The 23,052-nt window shown below is 47.8% G+C and overlaps 1 protein-coding gene across 3 annotated transcripts in view; it reads right to left on the bottom strand.

Moving 5' to 3' along the window:
• KMT2A (lysine methyltransferase 2A) overlaps positions 1–23,052 on the bottom strand; it is a 473,075-nt gene that overhangs the window by 83,231 nt on the left and 366,792 nt on the right. For all 3 annotated transcript variants that reach the window (XM_030220693.1, XM_030220691.1, XM_030220692.1), the window contains exon 27: positions 1,383–5,712. In XM_030220693.1, coding sequence (XP_030076553.1) covers positions 1,383–5,712 — 4,330 coding nt within the window. The remainder of the gene's footprint in view (positions 1–1,382; positions 5,713–23,052) is intronic.

Raw genomic sequence — 23,052 nt, 5'->3', positions numbered from 1 at the left:
TACTTCATGCATTATAATTCTTTTCCCTTATTACTTGACAGGAACGGTTGTTTCATGTCTGCCTTATTTGTTTGTCCTGTTATTCATCTTTCTTACAGTTTATTATATTGTAAATTGTTCTGTTAACCACCTCTGTGTTGATTTGGTCTACCATCGTTCAAAATCAAACTAAGACAAATTTCACAAAAATTAAGAAAAAATGCCAGGCAGGTCTGATCCAGGATACAATATTACAGCTTGGCTAAAGGGACTTTACCAAATTCAATGCCTGTACATTTCTCATGTCCAAGTGGACTTTAAAACTAAATGCTCCATTCTGAAATATCTTGATAGAGCAGTGGCTTGAAAAAACAAAACAAAACGGGGAAGCCAAGGTTCAAAACCCAATGTCACAAGGTTCATTTATCAAAATGTTATGTCAGTCTCTACTGTACAAATTGGTCTATTTACTAGGTTATGTTATGGCAATAAAACAAATTTGCCAATAATGCAGCTTAATGCAAAAATTTCACTCCAATGTGCACTTAAAAATGAGCCATTTTGCATGCAAAATGAATAACCCAACTTGTGCTAAACTTCACAATCTGCATTTATTCATGGAATGTAACAGTTAAAGAGGTGGTGTTAAATTTCAAGTGTGAGCAACTTAGCAAACCCGTTTAACTGAAAGGTCCTCCTCTTCTTTCTCTCCACTTGGTCAAAATCATGTGTGGGGTAATGATGAATGTTATTCCCCCCCCCCCCACTAATATGAGGTATGTGAAACTGTCCTGAGACTACACATTAGGGGTTCAGGTGGTGCCATTATTGAAAATGCAACTGTGGGCAGAACAATAAAGTGATTATTCCTACCCTCACTAGGAGGCAAGGCCTGGCAGTTAGATTGGGTGCACAGGGCGAGGGAGTCATTTTGACTTGGAGGGAGGGTCATAAGGAAGGTGAGAGTTTTTTTTTTTTAATTTTTTAGTGTTGATGCAGCAAGGGAACACATGTTCCCAGCCATAGCAATGCAAAAAATATTCACTGTGGGATTTAAGTACTTAGGGTACTGAGTTACCATGGGTTTGTGAATCCTGTGGTAAAACAGCACACAAGCACACGGTTTTACCTTGAACTAGTAAATAAGGGCCTTAGACTGGGCAATACCTACTGTACTCAAATTTAACTTAACCTTAACTACTAAAACCAAATCAATAACATTTGTTGTTTACCCTGTATCTCCATGCATATTGAGTCTGACCTCAGTTTCTAGCTGGACAGTGAAAAGCTTAATGGTGTTAGCATGCTATATGTCTACAGCACAAGGCCAAGAAGTCTTACTGCTTGTTTCCCTTTTTCTTAAAAAACAAGAAATTTAGAGTAAGCACTTTAGAAGTACTTACCCTGTAGTAGAAAGGATGGGCATAGTCTTGGCTTCAGAATCTGGAATGTGTGCTTCAACAGCGTTTGCCCATGTGTGGCATATTTTGTGCTTCTTCCCATTTCCTTTGTCTACAGATGGCTGTATTCTTTTCATTTTCTGCTTAATTTTTGTAGCAGCAGCTCCCATGCTGCTTGCAGACTGCTGTCCTGAGGATGGTGAGCCATTGGGAGATGCTGAACTAGAATGCATCACCAATGAGGAAACCTTGTTCTGCTCAAGTTCGGCACTGCCTGGAATGTCAACTAATGGTGGAAAAGTAGAAAGGGGAGCAGGTGGAGGGCTGGCAAGGTCTTTCGGGGAGGAAATGATTGTGGTTTTGCTACTTAATAATTGTGTCATGTGCTGCTGAAGTCCATATTGACCTTCTGGATCAGAAGACGACTGGGTAACTGCCATGGTGACAGCATGTGCAGAAGGCAACACACAGATACTTGATGTGGCTGTTATGGCTCCAGTAGTTGGGCTCTGAGATGCTCCTAGCTGTGTAAACATGCCAGAGCCTGGTGATAAAGCCATGTGCTGATCCTGGAGCCCTAGGCTGTGCTGGCTGGCTTTGATTAATAAATTACCTATGGATCCAATGTCTGGAGCACCTAGCAATCCTGGGCTTGTTAATGTTACAGAATTCTGTCCTAAAACTTGACCAGGAACAGATCCACCTGAAGTGGTTGCAGTTGTGGCCTGCATGGATACAACATTGAGAACAGGTGAAGTAGAAGTCAACCCTGATCCAGCTGTGAGGTGACTGGCCTCTGTCCCAATGATCCCAGATGAGGAGCCAACAGTGGTGGTTGTAGTGGATGTTCCTGAGTTCTGTGGAAGCAAAGAAGCTTGTTCAAAATAGACAATTCCAGATTTTGAACGTTTGATAATGTTGGGAACAGTTCTATGAGAGGTGGCATTTCCAAGTGTTCCCATATCAATCAAACCTGGGTGGTTTGGGATACTCCCTGCTAGTTGGGGGGAAGCAAAGTTAATCAGTGTCATGTTAGAGACCACATCAGAAGAGGTTACAGCAGATGATGACCCTGAAGGTGCCAGCTTTTTAGTTTTTCTGGACAGCAGACGAGATATTGGCCTTTTCTTATTGAGGCAAGAGGTTGAATTTGAAGTTCCAAGGTCTGTTCTTTGATTAGCTTCAGAAATCAAGAGCTGGGGATCTGGAGGTGACTGGACACCAATGAGCAGACCAGGACTACTGATATTTGGTGGGAAGCCAGTTTGAGCAGCTCCAGGGAAGGAATATAAATGTGAGTGATGAGATACAGGGAGCAATCCTTTGTTAGCAGAGGGGAATAAGGACTGAGGTGGTGGTAAACTTGGATTTAACCCTGTTGTCAAGGTAACTCCACTTCCTATTGAGCCCAGAACTGATGCACTAGGTTCCATTGTGTTTGCTGCTGAAGTAACTGAAGGAGTCAATTGGATTTTTTGGGTAATTCCATTGGGAAGTGTTTGGAGAACATAAAGTGGCTGCAAATTCTGGTTTACTACTAGGAGTTTTTCTGTAGCTGGCTTTAGATGGGGAGGTGTTGTCTGTACAGCAGCATTTGAAATCTGAGAAGGACTTTCTGAAGAGCTTGGACTATACTTCTGACTTTGAAGTGGCACATTGGGAGAAACTGGTACTTGGAGACCAGGGGTTCCATTGTTTCTGGCTAGGTCCTGTTTTCCCCCATGGCCTTGCTCCACCTGGCCACATGGTGGACTAGCTATGTGTTCTGTATCCATGTGACTCTGAATAAATGGATCAGGAGTCAAATGACTCTCAGGAGTTGAATCCACACCTTGACCCAGAAGGGCAGAGTCTTCTTCATTGGATGCAACAGATTTTTCTGAGACCACAATTCTTTTCTCGTCAGTCTCTGTTAAAGGCAATGATAGTATAGACCTCTCTCCTGGTGAGGAAAGCTGAGACTCTGAAATCACAGCAAGTCTGTTGTGATTTTGACTTGGTACGGTGGGACTCCGAGTTGTCAGAACAGAAAGATCAGAAGGAAGTTCTAAGGGCAACTCAAACTGTTCTTCAGCTGATATGTTGGAGGAAACACCACTATCCACTGGCTCTGTGCTTGGTAACTGCTGAGAAAAGACTTCAAACAATCCCATATCCTTTCCACGATTACTATCAAGACCTAGACCTTCACCAAGCGTAAGAAGTTCTGAAGACGAGGACTCTGGGCTTTCTCCCAAAGCCTGCATCGAAGGAGTGTTTTTCAAAACAAAATCCATTATGTCGGAGGGCAGAATATTTCCACAATCATCACTATTGTTATTGTCAGAGTCTGATTTTAGCAGCTCAGTGTTAAATGTGTCCAGGATGCTTTTATCTGAAGGTGTACTAGCATGTCCTTTCCGACTATTTTCTAAAGAGCTTAGCTGAGCCTCTATAGAGTCCTGGTTATGGGCCTTCACTCTACTCACTGAATGGCAGTTCTCCATCTTTTGCTCATTTATTTTGTGGCCTGTGGAACCTTTTGTCACATGCTCTTTTTCTCCACTTTCGTCTGATCGATCGAGCTTCAAATTTTCTGTTCCATTTTCTTTACTGTTTCTCTTGGAGACCTGATTTACCTTGCCAGTTGTTGCTTTGATGCTGGTATCACTTTCTGTGCCATCATCCACACCATCCAATTGCTGCGAGATCTTAGGGAAGTCACACTGGTCTTCTTCCCTAAACAAACTGTGTGATGCAAGCCTCTCCTCTGTTGCAGAGGCAATGACAGTGCGAGAAAAACTATAGTAATACACATCATCTTCATCTGAAGAAGTGCTCAAGTCATCAGCTCCATCCACTTGACCTTCTGCTGACCTTTTTCCTCGTTTTTTAACAGTTGAATTGCTGTAGAAAGGAATGTCTTCTTCTCCATAAGATCTCACACCATACAGTGGAGTTAACCCAAAGAACATGTTAGATCTCGCACGAGCACTACGTCTGGGATACCGTCGCTTGTAGGAACTGTCTTCTTGGGTCTTATTTCCATCCTGAAGCACTGAGTTTCTCTCTTGCTCTGGAAGGTTAATATATTCATCACCCACTTGAGGATCCTTGGCTGTACTAACTGTGCTTAACTGCTTCACAGCACCATCTACTGTATTCTCAGAAGATGAAGAGGGTTTTGCTAAGAGAGCTGGTTCTGAAATGGGGCAGGGAGATTCAGAAGCTGCTTCTTTCAGGGTTTTTTTGGGCAGACTGTCTGTCTCCATCTTCAAAGGTGTCAGTGTTACTTTGACAGTGCGTTTTCTAGGTGGCTGCTGTTCTTTTGAGACAGTTTCTATTTCTACTTGCTGATTATTTGGACCATGTGTCAGAGAATCTGTGCTGTTCCCAGTTTTCTCACTAGAAACACTGCTGGCTGACCTCTGATTGGCATTTTCATCTGACAAAGCTGGATTATCCAATCTGAATTCTAAATTTTTACCTTCATTGTTTGCTAAGGTATGACTGAAGTTTTTAGTAGATTTGTTGGGAAGCATATCTTTGAAGTTTTCTTTCGGTGGTTTTCTTATTTTTTGGCGCCTGTTTTTAGGACTGGATAGGACTTGCTCACTTACTAGAGAAGAGATGCCATGAACTCCAGAAGGCTGCAAGTTCCTTGCAGTTATGTCCTCAGCTTGCAAGTTTGCTTTTTCAGTAAGCAATGAGGCCATGTGCTGATCCTCATCGTTTCTTGAGTCTCTTGCTTGTAAGGACTGGGATGCTGGGAGGTCTTGGGAATTAAATACCATTGTGCTGGGATCTGGCAAAGTTCCAGCTTTACCAATATCTGAATCTAGAGTGAATGTACTGTCAGACTGTGAAGAGTGTTTAGAATTAGGGACCAAATGATCCAAGTCCTTTGAGTTAGATGATCTTGCCTTCTCTATTTTTGATGTGCTTTTGGGCAATAAGTCCAAAGCACCAGGATACTTCAAATCTGAAGACTGAGACCCAGTTATTTCAACAGTTTTCCCTCCATCTCTACCCATTGTCATGTTTGGGCAACAAGAAATAGTGGGAGCTGGTCCTATTGTGCTTGATGCGTTTGAATGAAGAGACTCTAGTAAGTTGTCCATATTTTTAGCATTTGACACATGATCAGAAGATGAGCCAGTATGGGCAGACACTGATGACACACTGTGCCTTGAATAAGTGTTTCCAGCCCTTGTGGGTGAGGTCATTCTAGGTTTTGACTGCTGTGGTGATAGTGAAGATGTGCTGTGTCTCCTGGAGCCAATTCTACGAAGACCAGAAGATAGTACAGGATCACCCACAGTCACAATTTCATGTGGTATTGGTGTAGGACTACCTAAAACCAATCAAATGAAAAATATTTAGTTAAAACAGGTGAATAGAGAATGACATCAAGCTTCTATACTTCCTTGAAAACCAATATTTATTACCAGCTTGGTGGGAGACTGTTTTTTTTTTTTTTTTAACTTGGATGACTTAATATTATACTTTGTATGAGTGGAGTGTACGGTTTAGAACACTATAGTATGGGGTATATGTTCTGTGTGATTGTCCTTTCTATTTTAATAATGACGTTTCTTTCTATTTTTTGGATTTTGTATATATAAACTGCCTCAATTTGCTTGCAAGGCAGGCGGTATATGAAATTAATAAACGATAAATTACTGTTGAGAAAATCTTCTGAAAAATCTGTATTTACTTTAAGACTCCTTTCTTCTGCCAATCTCACAACTAAGGCAACATCACCCTGCTTTGGTTGAGAGATTACAGCAAATCCATTTAGCCCTGCTATTATTTCCTGCTTCCTTCATATGCAAATTAGAATAATCACTTGGTAACAGTAACATCTTCTCTCTTCCACTTGCAGTACAAACTTGCAAAATGACCATTAGGCTTAGTGTGGTTCTGATGATCCTGAAATATATTGGGAAATGCTATAAAAACAGCACAGGCTAAAACTGGAAACAAAGCTTGGATGCCTACCTGCCTAAGTAATTTAGCTAATCCATTCTTATCTTTAATTCCATCTTGATTGTTTGTGCCTAGCTGACTATTTAAAGCCAGTGTCTTTGCACTGTTTCTTCGCTGACCCAATGAAGGAAGCAGAGCCTTGAAAATCTCATTACAGATATGAGTGAGTACAATAAAACAGAATCACCTGCATCTTGTTGATCCTTATTCAACATAATGCAAAGCAACAACTCTCAGATTAACACAGGAAATGTAATTTGTTACTCATTGTTTTCATGTTGTATATTTGTTTGACTATATGATTATTTCTCATGATTTATTGTCATCTATAAGTTTGTTTAGGAGTTGCAGTATAGAAGGTGAGATTTAAAACTCACCCGGTAAATTCCTTTCCTTGAATCCTGCCAGACCAGTTCAGACAAATGTGTTATATCCCCTGCCATCAGGTGGGAACAGAAAAAAAAGCCAAGATCTGACTTCACTCCCTTTATTGTGGGCTAGTACTGCTTTATGCTCTTTAGAATACTCAAATCAAAGTTAAGAACTTGGGGTTGGGGGAGCAAACGAATACAACAAAAATATTTGCTTTGTTCAAGCTTCGAAAAACCATCAAAACCAAACCAAATGCAAACACCAAAAATACGTCTCCTTGACTAGTAACTCAGAGACAAGATAAGACTTGAAACCAAGGGTAAAACTAATCCCAAATAACTCTAGAATGGGCAACAGTAACACCACTGTTCTTATTCTCGACTGCCATGGCTTTCCTGAGCGGGTTCTGGGCTAGTGTGGCAGGACTCAAGGAAAGGAAACTAACAATTTTAAATGTCTCCTTCCTTATTTATGCCAGACCAGTGGGACGTAACAAAGCTTCATCTAGACTGGGTAGGAGGAAGACAACAGCTATCAGGACTTTGTAGAAAGCTGCACAGGAATGGGGATTTGCAGGAATCCCGTGGAACCCACGGGTATGGAAGAAGTTACCATGGGATTGCCATGGGGATGGACGAAGTTGCCGAAGGCTTCTCACAGGAGTGTAGTCAAAATCTCTGGTGACTCCAGAATGAGGCTTGGAATGCACTGATGCCCAAATGATCAAAAGCCCCATGCTGTTCCAAACAGAGCTGAAACAGAGCGGGGCTCTACCACCCCTATGATCAGAGATAATAGCATGCAAATTTATGCACGCTATTATATCTGATCATAGGTAAAAGTGTGAGAGGATTGTGCCTGAGCATGCATTCAGGCACAATCCCTCCTACACTTGTTTGACCCTGTCAAACAAAGGGGCTGGAGGTCCATGGGATCACCAGATCCTCCTGAAACAGCAAGGCCCTGGTGGCCTAGTGCCCCCACCCCAAGCCAGTGACATGGGGGCTGCAGGTCTGTTAGACCTCCAGTCCCCCCGACCCAAGTTTACAGGGGGCTGGTGATCTGGTGGATCTCTAGCCCCCCCAACCCCCCCCCAAAAAAAGCCTTACATGGTGATGCCCCGCCCAGCACATCCCAAGATGCAATGGGTAGGGCTGGGCGCTGCCAATTTCAAGGCGGCACTGGAAGAGGAGAGAGTGTACTACTCTCTCCTCCAACAAACGTATAGTGGGGGGAGGAAGAGAGCCACTAGACCACCAGGGTTTGGGGGGCTTGGTTTGCGGCCCACTGGGCCACCAGGGATTTTTTTAAGGGGGTACGAAGGGGAGTTAGGGCAACTGGAGATTCATCGGATCTCCAGTCCCTCGTAAACTTGTGTTGGAGGGACTGGAGGTCCACTAGACCTCCAGCCCCAGTGTCACTGGCTTGGGGTGGGGGTGGGTTGGGGTTCCTGTGGGGTGGAGCTCCTGCGGGGGGTTTAAATTGGGGGGAATGTGGGGCCTGCTAGCATTCAAAGTATGCCGGACAGGGCTCACCATTCTTCCCCATGTACTGCAAACCCTAAAGCCAGCTCCGAGCTGGCGTAGGGTTTGCCAAGGACAGCGCGCCAGTGTCTGGTGTGCTGCCCGCTGATCACTGGGGACGAATATGTTTAGAATGCATTTGCATGCTACTTGTGGTAAAAGTCTTGTTTAGCATGCATTTGCATGCTACTTGCGGTCAGAGCCCATGAGTGCATTGTTTCACGCAAGCTTGGGCTCTGATCATGGGGCACTAATAGCCTCTAGTGCCCGCATTTGCTTCTGATCATCGGCCCACAAGACAGGCAACTGGACCACCAGACTGAGGTTTGGAACGTACAGAGAGAGGCAGCTGGAGCGCCAGGCTGAGGCTTGGAACACTCATTGGGTGAATAGTGAATATCATCCCCCCCCCCCCCCCCCCCAAAAAAAAAAAAAATCACAGGAAGCTGATGGGGTTGGGTGGGAAAATGGGGCTGTGAGCAACTAAATAATAGCGTTGACTCCTGCAGGTACAGATGGGGAAGGCGAAGATTGGTGGGGATGGGTGGGAAAAGAATGGATCTTAGCAGGTGAGTATGGGTTAGTTTTCATTGTGCCCAAGGTGGAGGCTTTCCCAGCCTGAACACAAGCGCTCAGAGAAGGAATGTAACTAAGGCAAAGACCTCTGACTTGCCATTTTGTCAGGAGAGAGATTTGGACTATGCCTGCGAGGACTACTGTGCTCTCAAGAGGCTTGGTGGCCTTCTTGTACCTGGTGAGGCCTAAAACAACTCTTCTGTAGATTAATGTCCAAGAGATCATGGTATCATTTTTGGGACCCAGCCATAGCCAGTAGAACGTATATGAATTCAGAGGAGACTAGAACCTTAAAAGAAAGGCCTATGCACCAGTGGCGTACCTATGCGAGGGCCTCAGGGGCCCAGGACCCCCCCTCCCATTCCTCTCTCAGGCCCCACTTATGCTGGTGGCCAAAGAAGTGCACTGTGCCTACCTTGGAAGTTCTTGTTAAAGGATGACAGTACCTGACATCCGATGGGCCTCTGACACTCACAACAATGCTAGTGTCTGCAACTGCAGCCTAGATGTGCTGGCTCCTGCCTACTGGCACCATGTTGAGTCGCTGAGTCATGTTGTGCCGGTACGCAACAGCAAGCACATCCGGGCTGCAGGGACAGTCACCAGCATCGTTGGGAGTGTCAAAGAGTCCACAAACTTCACTGAGAAGAAACTAAGGATCCTGGTGTCCTTTGAAGCGCCTGAAAAAGAGCCTAAAATTGGTTCGAAAAGCATCTGTGAAGCTGAAGAGTCACTAGAGCACAAAAGTCAGCATTCAACTTGGGTCCTCTCCACCACTGCCACAGAATTTATGCTGGGCTGTGGAGGTGGTGGAGCGAAGCAGAATTTATGCTGATCTGTAGTGGTGGTGGGTGGATGGGGGGAAAGAAACAGAATTTATGATGTGATGGAGATGGTGGTGAGTGTAAAGAAGTAGAATTTATGCTGGCTCGTGAGGGTGGGGTATAAAGAAGGGCAAGGGAGATGATGGGCTATGAGGGAGGATTGATGTGGGAGGTATGGAAGGGCAGGGGAGATGTCAGGTTTTATATGAGGGGGTTAGGGCGGTATGGAAGGGTAGGGGAGACACCAGGCTTCATATGAGTAGTTTGTGGGGGAAGTGCAGAGAGGATTCTGGGCTTTATATGAGGGGCCTGGGGGGGGGGGGGGGAATGAAAGGGCAGAGGATATGTTGAGTTTTATACGAAAGGAAAGGGGGATGAGATTTGATATACTGTTTATATACAGGTACATATTTTGTACCTGGGGCAATGGAGGGTTAAGTTACTTGCCAGACAAATCTGATTGACTTCTTTGACTGGGTGACCAAGCAGCTGGATGTGTGTGTGTGTGTGTGTGTGTGTGTGTGTGGGGGGGGGGGGGGGGGGGGGGGTGCTAGATGTAGTGTACTTGGATTTTCGCAAAGCTTCCGCATAGGCAACTGATAAATAAACTGAATGTGCTCAGTATGGGACCTAAGACTGGGTTAAAAAAATTGATTAAATGGAAGGAGACAGAGGGTAGCTGTAAACAGAGCTTGCTCCAAGAAAAAGGATGCTATCAGTGGTGTACCTCAGAGATTGGTCCTCGGGCTGGTTCTTTTAACAACTCTGTGAATGATATTACACAAGGACTGTCTGGTAAGGTTTTTCTATGTGGATGATACCAAACTCTGTAATAGGGTGGACATGCCGGTGGGTGTGGATGACATGAGGAAGGATCTAGCAAAGCTTGAAGAATGGTCCAAAAATTGGCAAAAAAGATTTAATGCTAAGAAATGCAGGGTCATATACATTTGGGTTACAATAATCCAAGGGAATGGTACAGCATAGGGGTGAAGTGCTTCTCTGTACTAAAGAAGAGCGGGACTTGGGGGTAACTGTGTCTGAGGATCTTAAGGTGGCTAAACAGGTGTAAAAGGTGACGTTCAAAGCCAGAAGGATGCTTGGGTGCATCAGGAGAGGGATGACCAGCTGGAAAAAAGAGGAGAGAGCGCCCTTGTATAAGACTCTGGTGAGGCCCCATTTAGAGTACTGTGTGCAATTCTGGAGACCACACCTATGGAAAGCGAATGCTACATACCTGTAGAAGGTATTCTCCGAGGACAGCAGGCTGATTGTTCTCACTGATGGGTGACGTCCACGGCAGCCCCTCCAATCGGAAACTTCACTAGCAAAGTCCTTTGCTAGCCCTCGCGCGCCCGCGCGCACCGCGCATGCGCGGCCGTCTTCCCGCCCGAAACCGGCTCGAGCCGGCCAGTCCAGTATGTAGCAAGACAATACACTTCAAGGGAAGACACAACTCCAAAGGGGAGGCGGGCGGGTTGGTGAGAACAATCAGCCTGCTGTCCTCGGAGAATACCTTCTACAGGTATGTAGCATTCGCTTTCTCCGAGGACAAGCAGGCTGCTTGTTCTCACTGATGGGGTATCCCTAGCCCCCAGGCTCACTCAAAACAACAACCATGGTCAATTGGGCCTCGCAACAGCGAGGACATAACAGAGATTGACCTAAAAAAATTTACCAACTAACTGGGAGTGTAGCCTGGAACAGAACAAACAGGGCCCTCGGGGGGTGGAGTTGGATCCTAAAGCCCAAACAGGTTCTGAAGAACTGACTGCCCGAACCGACTGTCGCGTCGGGTATCCTGCTGCAGGCAGTAATGGGATGTGAATGTGTGGACAGAAGCCCACGTCGCAGCTTTGCAAATTTCTTCAATGGAGGCTGACTTCAAGTGGGCTACCGACGCAGCCATGGCTCTAACATTATGAGCCGTGACATGACCCTCAAGAGCCAGCCCCGCCTGGGCGTAAGTGAAGGAAATGCAATCTGCTAGCCAATTGGATATGGTGCGTTTCCCTACAGCCACTCCCCTCCTATTGGGATCAAAAGAAACAAACAATTGGGCGGGACTGTCTGTGGGGCTGTGTCCGCTCCAGGTAGAAGGCCAATGCTCTCTTGCAGTCCAATGTGTGCAGCTGACGTTCAGCAGGGCAGGAATGAGGACGGGGAAAGAATGTTGGCAAGACAATTGACTGGTTCAGATGGAACTCCGACACGACCTTTGGCAGGAACTTAGGGTGAGTGCGGAGGACTACTCTGTTGTGATGAAATTTAGTGTAAGGGGCCTGGGCTACCAGGGCCTGCAGCTCACTGACTCTACGAGCCGAAGTAACTGCCACCAAGAAAATGACCTTCCAGGTCAAGTACTTCGGATGGCATGAATCCAGTGGCTCAAAAGGAGGTTTCATCAGCTGGGTGAGAACGACATTGAGATCCCATGACACTGTAGGAGGCTTGACAGGGGGCTTTGACAAAAGCAAACCTCTCATGAAGCGAACAACTAAAGGCTGTCCTGAGATCGGCTTACCTTCCACTTGGTAATGGTATGCACTGATTGCACTAAGGTGAACTCTTACGGAGTTGGTCTTCAGACCAGACTCAGACAAGTGCAGAAGGTATTCAAGCAGGGTCTGTGTAGGACAAGAGCGAGGATCTAGGGCCTTGCTGTCACACCAGACGGCAAACCTCCTCCAATGAAAGAAGTAACTTCTCTTGGTGGAGTCTTTCCTGGAAGCAAGCAAGATGCGGGAGACACCCTCTGGCAGACCCAAAGAGGCAAAGTCTACGCCCTCAACATCCAGGCCGTGAGAGCCAGGGACTGGAGGTTGGGATGCAGAAGAGCCCCCTCGTCCTGCGTGATGAGGGTCGGAAAACACTCCAATCTCCACGGTTCTTCGGAGGATAACTCCAGAAGAAGGGGGAACCAGATCTGACGCGGCCAAAAAGGAGCAATCAGAATCATGGTGCCTCGGTCTTGCTTGAGTTTCAACAAAGTCTTCCCCACCAGAGGGATGGGAGGATAAGCATACAGGAGGCCCTCCCCCCAATCCAGGAGGAAGGCATCCGACGCCAGTCTGCCGTGGGCCTGAAGCCTGGAACAGAACTGAGGGACCTTGTGGTTCACTTGAGATGCGAAGAGATCCACCAGGGGGGTGCCCCACGCCTGGAAGATCTGTCGCACTACACGGGAATTGAGCGACCACTCGTGAGGTTGCATAATCCTGCTCAACCTGTCGGCCAGACTGTTGTTTACGCCTGCCAGATATGTGGCTTGGAGCACCATGCCTTGACGGCGAGCCCAGAGCCACATGCTGACGGCTTCCTGACACAGGGGGCGAGATCCGGTGCCCCCCTGCTTGTTGACATAGTACATGGCAACCTGATTGTCTGTCTGAATTTGGATAATTTGGTGGGACAGCCGATCTTTGAAAGCCTTCAGAGCGTTCCAGATCGCTCGCAACTCCAGAAGATTGATCTGTAGATCGCTTTCTTGGAGGGACCACCTTCCTTGGGTGTGAAGCCCATCGACATGAGCTCCCCATCCCAGGAGAGACGCATCCGTGGTCAGCACTTTTTGTGGCTGAGGAATTTGGAAGGGACGTCCCAGAGTCAAATTGGAGCAAATCGTCCACCAATACAGGGATTCGAGAAAACTCGTGGACAGGTGGATCACGTCCTCTAGACCCCCAGCGGCCTGATACCACTGGGAGGCTAGGGTCCATTGAGCAGATCTCATGTGAAGGCGGGCCATGGGAGTCACATGAACTGTGGAGGCCATGTGGCCCAGCAATCTCAACATCTGCCGAGCTGTGATCTGCTGGGACGCTCGCACCCGCGAGACGAGGGACAACAAGTTGTTGGCTCTCGCCTCTGGGAGATAGGCGCGAGCCGTCCGAGAATCCAGCAGGGCTCCGATGAATTCGAGTTTCTGCACTGGGAGAAGATGGGACTTTGGGTGATTTATCACAAACCCCAGTAGCTCCAGGAGGCGAATAGTCATCTGCATGGACTGCAGGGCTCCTGCCTCGGATGTGTTCTTCACCAGCCAATCGTCGAGATATGGGAACACGTGCACCCCCAGCCTGCGAAGCGCCGCTGCTACCACAGCTAGGCACTTTGTGAACACCCTGGGCGCAGAGGCGAGCCCAAAGGGTAGCACACAGTACTGGAAGTGGCGTGTGCCCAGCTGAAATCGCAGATACTGTCTGTGAGCTGGCAGTATCGGGATGTGTGTGTAGGCATCCTTCAAGTCCAGAGAGCATAGCCAATCGTTTTGCTGAATCATGGGGAGAAGGGTGCCCAGGGAAAGCATCCTGAACTTTTCTTTTACGAGATATTTGTTCAGGGCCCTTAGGTCTAGGATGGGACGCATCCCCCCTGTTTTCTTTTCCACAAGGAAGTACCTGGAATAGAATCCCAGCCCTTCTTGCCCGGATGGCACGGGCTCGACCGCATTGGCGCTGAGAAGGGCGGAGAGTTCCTCTGCAAGTACCTTCTTGTGCTGGAAGCTGTAAGACTGAGCTCCCGGTGGACAATTTGGAGGTTTTAAGGCCAAATTGAGGGTGTATCCCTGCCGGACTATTTGCAGAACCCACTGGTCGGAGGTTATGAGAGGCCACCTTTGGTGAAAAGCTTTCAACCTCCCCCCGACTGGCAGGTCGCCCGGCACGGACACTTGGATGTCGGCTATGCTCTGCTGGAGCCAGTCAAAAGCTCGCCCCTTGCTTTTGCTGGGGAGCCGCGGGGCCTTGCTGAGGCGCACGCTGCTGACGAGAGCGAGCGCGCTGGGGCTTAGCCTGGGCCACAGGCTGTCGGGAAGGAGGATTGTACCTACGCTTGCCAGAAGTATAGGGAACAGTCTTCCTTCCCCCGAAAAATCGTCTACCTGTAGAGGTAGAAGCTGAAGGCTGCCGGCGGGCGAACTTGTCGAATGCGGTGTCCCGCTGGTGGAGAGACTCTACCACCTGTTCGACTTTTTCGCCAAAAATGTTGTCCGCACGGCAAGGCGAGTCCGCAATCCGCTGCTGGAGTCTATTCTCCATGTCGGCGGCACGCAGCCATGAGAGCCTGCGCATCACCACACCTTGAGCAGCGGCCCTGGACGCAACATCAAAAGTGTCATAAACTCCTCTGGCCAGGAATTTTCTGCACGCCTTCAGCTGCCTGACCACCTCCTGAAAAGGCTTGGCTTGCTCGGGGGGAAGAGCATCAACCAAGCCCGCCAACTGCCGCACATTGTTCCGCATGTGGATGCTCGTGTAGAGCTGGTAAGACTGGATCTTGGACACGAGCATAGAGGAATGGTAGGCCTTCCTCCCAAAGGAGTCTAAGGTTCTAGCGTCTTTGCCCGGGGGCGCCGAAGCATGTTCCCTAGAACTCTTAGCCTTCTTTAGGGCCAGATCCACAACTCCAGAATCATGAGGCAACTGCGTGCGCATCAGCTCTGGGTCCCCATGGATCCGGTACTGGGACTCGATCTTCTTGGGGATGTGGGGATTACTTAATGGCTTGGTCCAGTTCGCAAGCAATGTCTTTTTCAGGACATGGTGCAAGGGAACAGTGGACGCTTCCTTAGGTGGAGAAGGATAGTCCAGGAGCTCAAACATTTCAGCCCTGGGCTCGTCCTCCACAACCACCGGGAAGGGGATGGCCGTAGACATCTCCCGGACAAAGGAGGCAAAGGACAGACTCTCGGGAGGAGAAAGCTGTCTCTCAGGAGAGGGAGTGGGATCAGACGGAAGACCCTCAGACTCCTCGTCAGAGAAATATCTGGGATCTTCCTCTTCCTCCCACGAGGCCTCACCCTCGGTGTCAGACACAAGTTCACGGACCTGTGTCTGCAACCTCGCCCTGCTCGACTCTGTGGAGCCACGTCCACGATGGGGGCGTCGAGAGGTAGACTCCCTGGCCCGCATCGGCGAAGCTCCCTCCGCCGACGTAGTCGGGGAGCCTTCCTGGGAGGTGGCCGCGGTCGGCACCGCACGCTGGTACCGACGTCGGGGACCTCAACCTGGGCGATGGGCCAGCCGGCGCCACGCTCGACGGTACCGGAGGCGCAAGCACCGCCGGTACCGGAGGGTTAGGGCGCAACAGCTCTCCCAGAATCTCTGGGAGAACGGCCCGGAGGCTCTCGTTTAGAGTGGCTGCGGAGAAAGGCTGAGAGGTCGATGCAGGCGTCGACGTCAGAACCTGTTCCGGGCGTGGAGGCTGTTCCGGGCTGTCCAGAGCGGAGCGCATCGACACCTCCTGAACAGAGGGTGAGCGGTCCTCTCGGTGCCGATGCCTGCTGGGTGCCGAATCCCTCGGCGACCCAGAGCTCTCGGTGCCGACACGGGGAGGAGACCGGTGTCGATGCTTCTTCGATTTCTTCCGAAGCATGTCACCGGAGCTCCCCGGCACCGACGAGGAGGACGTCGAATCCATCCGTCGCTTCCTCGGGGCCGAGACTGAAGAAGGTCGATCTCGGGGGGGCTGTACCGCAGGAGCCCTCAGGGTAGGAGGAGACCCACCCGAGGGCTCACCGCCACCAGCAGGGGAATGGACAGCCCTCACCTGCACTCCACCCGATGCACCACCGTCCGATGACATCAGCAGACGAGGTCCTGGTACCACCGACGTCGATGCAGCTATCCGATGTCTCGGCGCCGATGCAGAGGCCCGATGCCTCGATGCACTCGATGCAGGGGCGGCCGAGGAAGATGGTCTGGACGCTGACGACGTCGATGCACTCGAAGATCCCGGTGCCGATGCCGACGAAGAGCCCGAGAACAACACGTTCCACTGGGCTAGTCTCGCTACCTGAGTCCGCCTTTGAAGCAGGGAACACAGACTACAGTTCTGAGGGCGGTGCTCGGCCCCCAGACACTGAAGACACGACGAGTGTCGATCAGTGAGCGAGATAACCCGGGCGCACTGGGTGCACTTCTTGAAGCCGCTGGAAGGCTTCGATGTCATGGGCGGAAAAATCACGCCGGCGAAATCAAAAGCCGAAATGGCGAAATTTGGAGCACCAAAATTTAGAGGGAGAAAAAAATCTCGACCGAGGCCGAAAAGAGGCCTACCCCGACGACGAAAGAAAACTTACCGGGGCAAAAAGCTAGAAGTACGGGGAGGATTTACACGAAACCCGGCGAGGGGTTTCCGGAGCACTTCCCGACTAGGACAAAGCTTTCCCGAAGGAAAAAAAACACGTTCAAAACAAATTGGACGCGCGAGGTCGACTTTCCGGGGCTCGACACGGCGAAAACACGACCGTACCGAGTGCGGACAAAAGAAGACTGGCCGGCTCGAGCCGGTTTCGGGCGGGAAGACGGCCGCGCATGCGCGGTGCGCGCGGGCGCGCGAGGGCTAGCAAAGGACTTTGCTAGTGAAGTTTCCGATTGGAGGGGCTGCCGTGGACGTCACCCATCAGTGAGAACAAGCAGCCTGCTTGTCCTCGGAGAAAGATATAAATAGGATGGAGTCAGTCCAGAGGGCGGCTACAAAACTGGTTAGCGGTCTCTTTCATAAAACGTATAGGGACAGGCTTATGAACCTTATGCTGAGAGAGAGGGCTATGAAGAGAAGATACTTACTTACAGCAGGTATTCTCCAAGGACAGCAGGCCTAATATTCTAACAAGTAGGTGACTCCGACCCATGTCACCCGGTCCAGAACCTATGAAAAGCATAAATAGTGCTTTGTGGAGCGCGAGACACGCTCCACCACGCATGCACAAGTGCCTTCCTGCCCACCGTGAAAACGCGGTCTCCTCAGTTTTATACTACAGCAAAAATAAAAGTAAGTATAATAAAGGAGACAACTCCAAGGGGAGGTGGGAGGGATTGTGAGAATATAAAGCCTATTGTCCTCGGAGAATACCTGCTACAGGCTGGAAGTAATCCTGTAGACAGGACTAGCACACCAGGGAATGCAATATCCTCTCGCGCAGAGGATGTCTCTCCAGGAGCTACTGCCTACATGGGACGGGTTAGATTGCCTTTTGTAGTTGGTGATTCGATTATTAGCCATGTACATAGCTGGGTGGCTGGTGGACGTGAGGATCGCCTGGTGACTTGCCTGCCTGGTGCGAAGGTGGCGGACCTCACGTGTCACCTAGATAGGATTTTAGATAGTGCTGGGGAGGAGCCAGCTGACTTGGTATATGTGGGTACTAATGACACAGGAAAATGCGGGAGAGAGGTTCTGGAAGCCAAATTTAGGCTCTTAGAAAGCTCAAATCCAGAACCTCTAGGGTAGCATTTTCTGAAGTGCTAACCGTTCCACGCACAGTGCCCAAGGGACAGGCAAAGCTCCGGAGTCTCAATGAGTGGATAACATGATGGTGCAATGAGGAGGGTTTTAGATTTGTTAAGAACTGGGCAACATTCTGGGGAAGGGGAAGCCAGCAGCAAATTTCCCTACTCCTTCCCTGCCTAGGAATCGCTGGAGACTGGCTGCAAAACTAACGAAACAACCGCAAACGACACACCACCTCCATCATTCGAAAGGCATCCACTCTTTCTACAACAGAAATGCAAACTAATAATACAAAACAAAGAATACCCGGTTTCTCACGCGGCTGCAGGTAACTCCCTATCCCCTTCCTCTTCCCCTTTTGCTGAAGCGGCCAAGGACGTGCCCAACCATCCCCAGCCTCAGGCAAGCCATCTCCCACCTCGGGGATTCCCCAAGCACCCGGAAAAAGACGGCGCTGCTTCCCGCAGCGCATAAATGTTCCAGCATTCCCCTGCAGCAGGCCTGAAATGGACAGAACATACCGGATCACCCCCCAACGGCCCGAGACCGTGCTCCTCTCCCTTCCGCCAACTTAAAACAACCATCCGCGTCCTCAGGCAAGCCGTCTCCCACCTCCAGGATGCCCAGAACCCCAGCCCAACGGAAAAAGACGGCGCTGCTTCCCACAGCACATTTCACTTCCAGCATTCCCCTACAGCAGCCCTGAAACGGCCAAAAAATACCGACAGACCAAGAACGTACTCCTCTACCTTCTGCCCATCTAAAACAACACTGCTGCCTCAGCACAACACACAAAAAAAAAACCAGGAAAAAACAATCCACCACTAAGCAAAGGCTGACCCCCTACAACCACATTTACATTTCACCAACAGAAAGACCCCCCCCTCCACAAACCTCCTTGACAGACAAAACCACACACACACAATACAACAGAAACACACCATCAAAGCCACACACCAATCCATCCCACTTTGCCAGCACAGCACATCCCCCAACCCCCCACCCAAAAAAACAAAACAAAAAAAAAAGACACACAACAACCTGCACACACACCCCACCCTCACACACTCACACACACACGAAAACTCTGACACATACACACACACAAAAAAAAGCCACATGCTAGCACCCGTTTCATTGGTTTCGGAAACGGGCCTTTTTTACTAGTATGTAATAAAGGAATTAGTATAATATTTCAATTACCCCAATATTGACTGGGTAAAAGTAACATCGGGGCATGCTAGGGAGGTAGAGTTTAACTTTCAAAAAGGAGACTAAACTGAGAAGAACGGTTAAAAAAAAAAAAACTTAGAGGAACAGCTGCGAGGGCCAAAACTTTACATCAGGTGTGGATGCTGTTAAAAAATACCATCCTGGAAACCCAGGCAAAATATATTCCGTGTGTAAAAAAAGGAGGGAGGAAGACCACATGACAGCCGGCAAGGTTAAAAAGTGAGGTGAAGGAAGCTATTAGAGCTAAAAGAAAATTCTTCAGAAAATGAAAGAAGGAACTGACTGACAATAATAAGAAACAGCATAAGGAATGTCAAGTCAAATGTAAAGCGCCGATAAGGAAGCCAAAGAGAGACTTTGAAAAAAAGTTTGTGTTGGAGGCAAAAACACATAGTAAAATATTTTTTTTAAGGTATATTAAAAGCAAGAAACCGGCAAAAGAATCAGTTGGACCGCTAGATGACCGAGGGGTAAAAGGGGCAAATCAGGGAAGACAAAGCCATAGTGGAGAGATTAAATGAATTCTTTGCTTCTGTCTTCAACGAGGAAGATTTGGGAGAGATAGCAGTGCCAGACATGGTATTCAAAGCTGATGAGTCGGAGAAATTGAATGAAATCTCTATAAACCTAGAGGATGTAATGGGGTAATTTGACAAACTAAAGAATAGCAAATCTCCTGGACTTGATGCTATTCATCCCAGAGTACAAACAGAATTGAAAAATGAACAGGCGGAACTATTGTTAGTAATATGTAATTTATCTTTAAAATCAAACATGGTACTGGAAGATTGGAGGGTGGCCAATGTAACGCCAATATTTTAAAAAAGTTCCAGAGGGGATCCGGGAAATTATAGACCGGTGAGCCTGATGTTGGTGCCGGGCAAAACGGTAGAGACCATTATAAAGAACAAAATTACAGAGCATATTCAAAAGCATGGATTAATGAATTAAATCTACTATTCACAATAAAAAAAAATAAATGGAGATGTACAGATTCCGCAATGTGATTTAAATATTTCAGAACTATTGGAAACCTCTTTGACTTCCATATCTGATAGACAAACACTGTTGGTATCATTTGTATTTCAACAGGACTTGGAGCTGGTGAGAAAACTGGCTTTAAGAAATTTACAGAATCCTTTTTATGGAGGAAAAATCTGGGTTTTCCCAGACGTCACTAAACTGACACAAACAAATAGGAAAGATTTTTTGTCTTTACGACCTGCTGTTTTGGCGTTAGGAGCTACTTTCAATTTAAACTATCCATGTAAATTCATTATAAATATATGGATGTAAAATATGCTTTCTTTATACCGGATCATTTAAAACAATTTATAGATCAGAAAAAAATATCATGAAAGCTGTTTGGAGTCAATCAGTATTAAATCCAGGGACAAGAATTGAAGATATGTAGTGGATATCCGTTAAGTCTTTCTTTATTATTTCTTTAATCCTCATCTCCTGAGTGATATTGGCTTTGTCCCCCTTCTTTTTGTGGTCTAAGATAAGATAGAAAAATACTTAGATTTCTTTGTTAAGAATATACATCTGTAAATTGATTAATCTGTTTTTCCTATTCAAGTGTAAATTCTTGTAAATTGTTTAAAATGTTAAATAAGTAAATAAATAAATAAATAAATAAATAAATAAATAAAAAAGCATGGATTAATGAGACAAAGCCAACATGGATTTAGAGAAGGGAATTTGCCTCACCAATCTATTACATTTCTTTGAAGGGGTGAACAAACATGTGGACAAAGGTGAGCCGGTTGATATTGTGTATCTAGATTTTCAAAAAGCGTTTGACAAAGTACCTCATGAAAGACTCCAGAAGAAATTGGAGAGTCATGGGGTAGGAGGAGGTATTGTCCTATTGTGGATTAAAATCTGGTTAAAGGATAAAAAACAGAAGAGTACGGTTAAATGGTCAGTATTCTCCATGGAGGAGGGTAGATAGTGGGGTTCCCCAGGGGTCTGCGCTGGGACCGCTGCTTTTTAACATATTTATAAATGATTTAGAGATGAGAATAAACTAGTGAGGTAATTACACTTGCTGACAACACAAAGTTATTCAAAGTTGTTAAATCGCGAGAGGGAGGATTGTGAAAAATTACAAGAGGACCTTTCGAGACTGGGTGCCTAAATGGCAGAATATTTAATGTGAACAAGGCCAAAGTGATGCATGTGGGAAAGAGGAACCTAAATTATAGCTATGTAATGCAAGGTTCCATGTTAGGAGTAACTGACCAAGAAAGGGATTTTGGCGTCATTGTTGATGATACGTTGAAACCCTTTGTTTAGAGTGCTGCGGCACCTAAGAAAGCAAATAGAAATTTAGGTATTATTAGGAAAGGAATGGAAAACAAAAGTGAGGACGTTATAATGCCTTTGTATCGGTCCATGGTGAGACCGCACCTCGAATACTGTGTTCAATTCTGATCACCGCATCTCAATAAAGATATAGTGGAATTTGAAAAAGTACAGAGAAGGGTGACAAAAATGATAAAGGGGATGGGACGACTTCCCTATGAAGCAGGGACGTAGCCACGGGTGGGCCTGGGCCCACCCATTTTCATCTGAGGCCCATCCAGTAGAAAATAAAACGAGCCAGTCCCTCCTACCATTGAAGCTTCAGCAGCGACGCTATGCTGCCAGCTGCACACGTCACGCCAGCACAGCAGCCAACGATTTGGCAGCATTCGAAGATCCAGCTGGGGAGATATCAGCCATTCCTCACTGCAGCGCGGGACCAGCCATATGCCCGCTAACAGCTCTGCGCAGCGTTCTGACTCCGAGTCCCACCCCTTATGACACAAACGTCCTGTTTCCGACATAGAAACAGGAAGTTTGTATGCTAAGGGGCGGGACTCGGAGGTGGAACGCTGCGCAGAGCTGTTAGCGGGCATGTGGCTGGGCCCGCGCTGCAGTCTGAGGAATGGATGACATCTGCCCACGAATCTTCGGTGATCCGGAGGCAAGCACCAGTGAAGGTCGGGTCCAGCAGAGTTGCAGGGGAAAGGAGCTGCTGCAGTGAGTAAACAGGTCAGGAAGATCATAAGATTAAGAAGAGGGCTGAAGGGAGAGAGGGGGAAGGGGGATGGCTAGATCATGTAAGGGCACCAGAGTTGGGGAATAAAGACATCAGAGGGTGGAGAGAAATAAAGAGGAGATTCTAGATTTGGGGGGGGGGGGGGGGGGGGGGGGAGAAAAAGCTTATAGAGAAGGAATGTTAGACTTTAAGAAAAGAATGAGAGAGGATTCTAATCTACACACAGGGAGAGACTGGACAGAGAGGGCATGCTCGTAGGGGGGGGGGGGGGGGGTAGAATTCTGGCCACAGGGAGGGGCAGGTCACAGAGAGGGGGTGCTGGGTATGAGAGAAGGAATGGAAGAGATCCTTGCCATGGGGAGGGACAGGTCACAGAGAGGGTGTGCTGGGCATGAGGGAAGAAGTGGGGGAAATCCTGGCCACACTGGATCACAGGAGAGGGGAGCAAGACGAAAGAGAGAAGTGACAGGAAGATGCTGGGAGGGGGTGAAGGGTGGGGTGAAGAGAGGGATCAGATGCTGGGCTAGAAGGGTGGAGGGAGAGAGACACTGGGAAAAGTGGAACCATGTGGGAGAGGCCAAGGGGGTGGCAAGGAAATAAATGCAAGGAAGATTGTGATTACAGGGGAAAGAAATATGGTAATGGGGAATATTTTGAAGATGGAAGGGAATGGATGGCTGGGGAAGTAGAGAGATGGGGAATAGGAGAACTAGTGTGTGAAAAGGAAATTGAAATCTGACAGATATCTGAAAAGTAAAACAAAGGAAAAGGGGTTAGGATAAAATTTGGGTGGACAGAGAAAAGAAAAAAAAAGGAAGGAAAGAGCTAAAATGGAAATGTCAATATATCAGAGGCAAGTGAAGTGAGGGAATGGAACAAGAGAGGAGAAAAAG

The sequence above is a fragment of the Microcaecilia unicolor genome, chromosome 12 (assembly GCF_901765095.1).
Source record: "Microcaecilia unicolor chromosome 12, aMicUni1.1, whole genome shotgun sequence".
Taxonomy (NCBI): Eukaryota; Metazoa; Chordata; class Amphibia; order Gymnophiona; family Siphonopidae; genus Microcaecilia; species Microcaecilia unicolor.
This window is presented reverse-complemented; position numbering and strand designations above follow the sequence as displayed.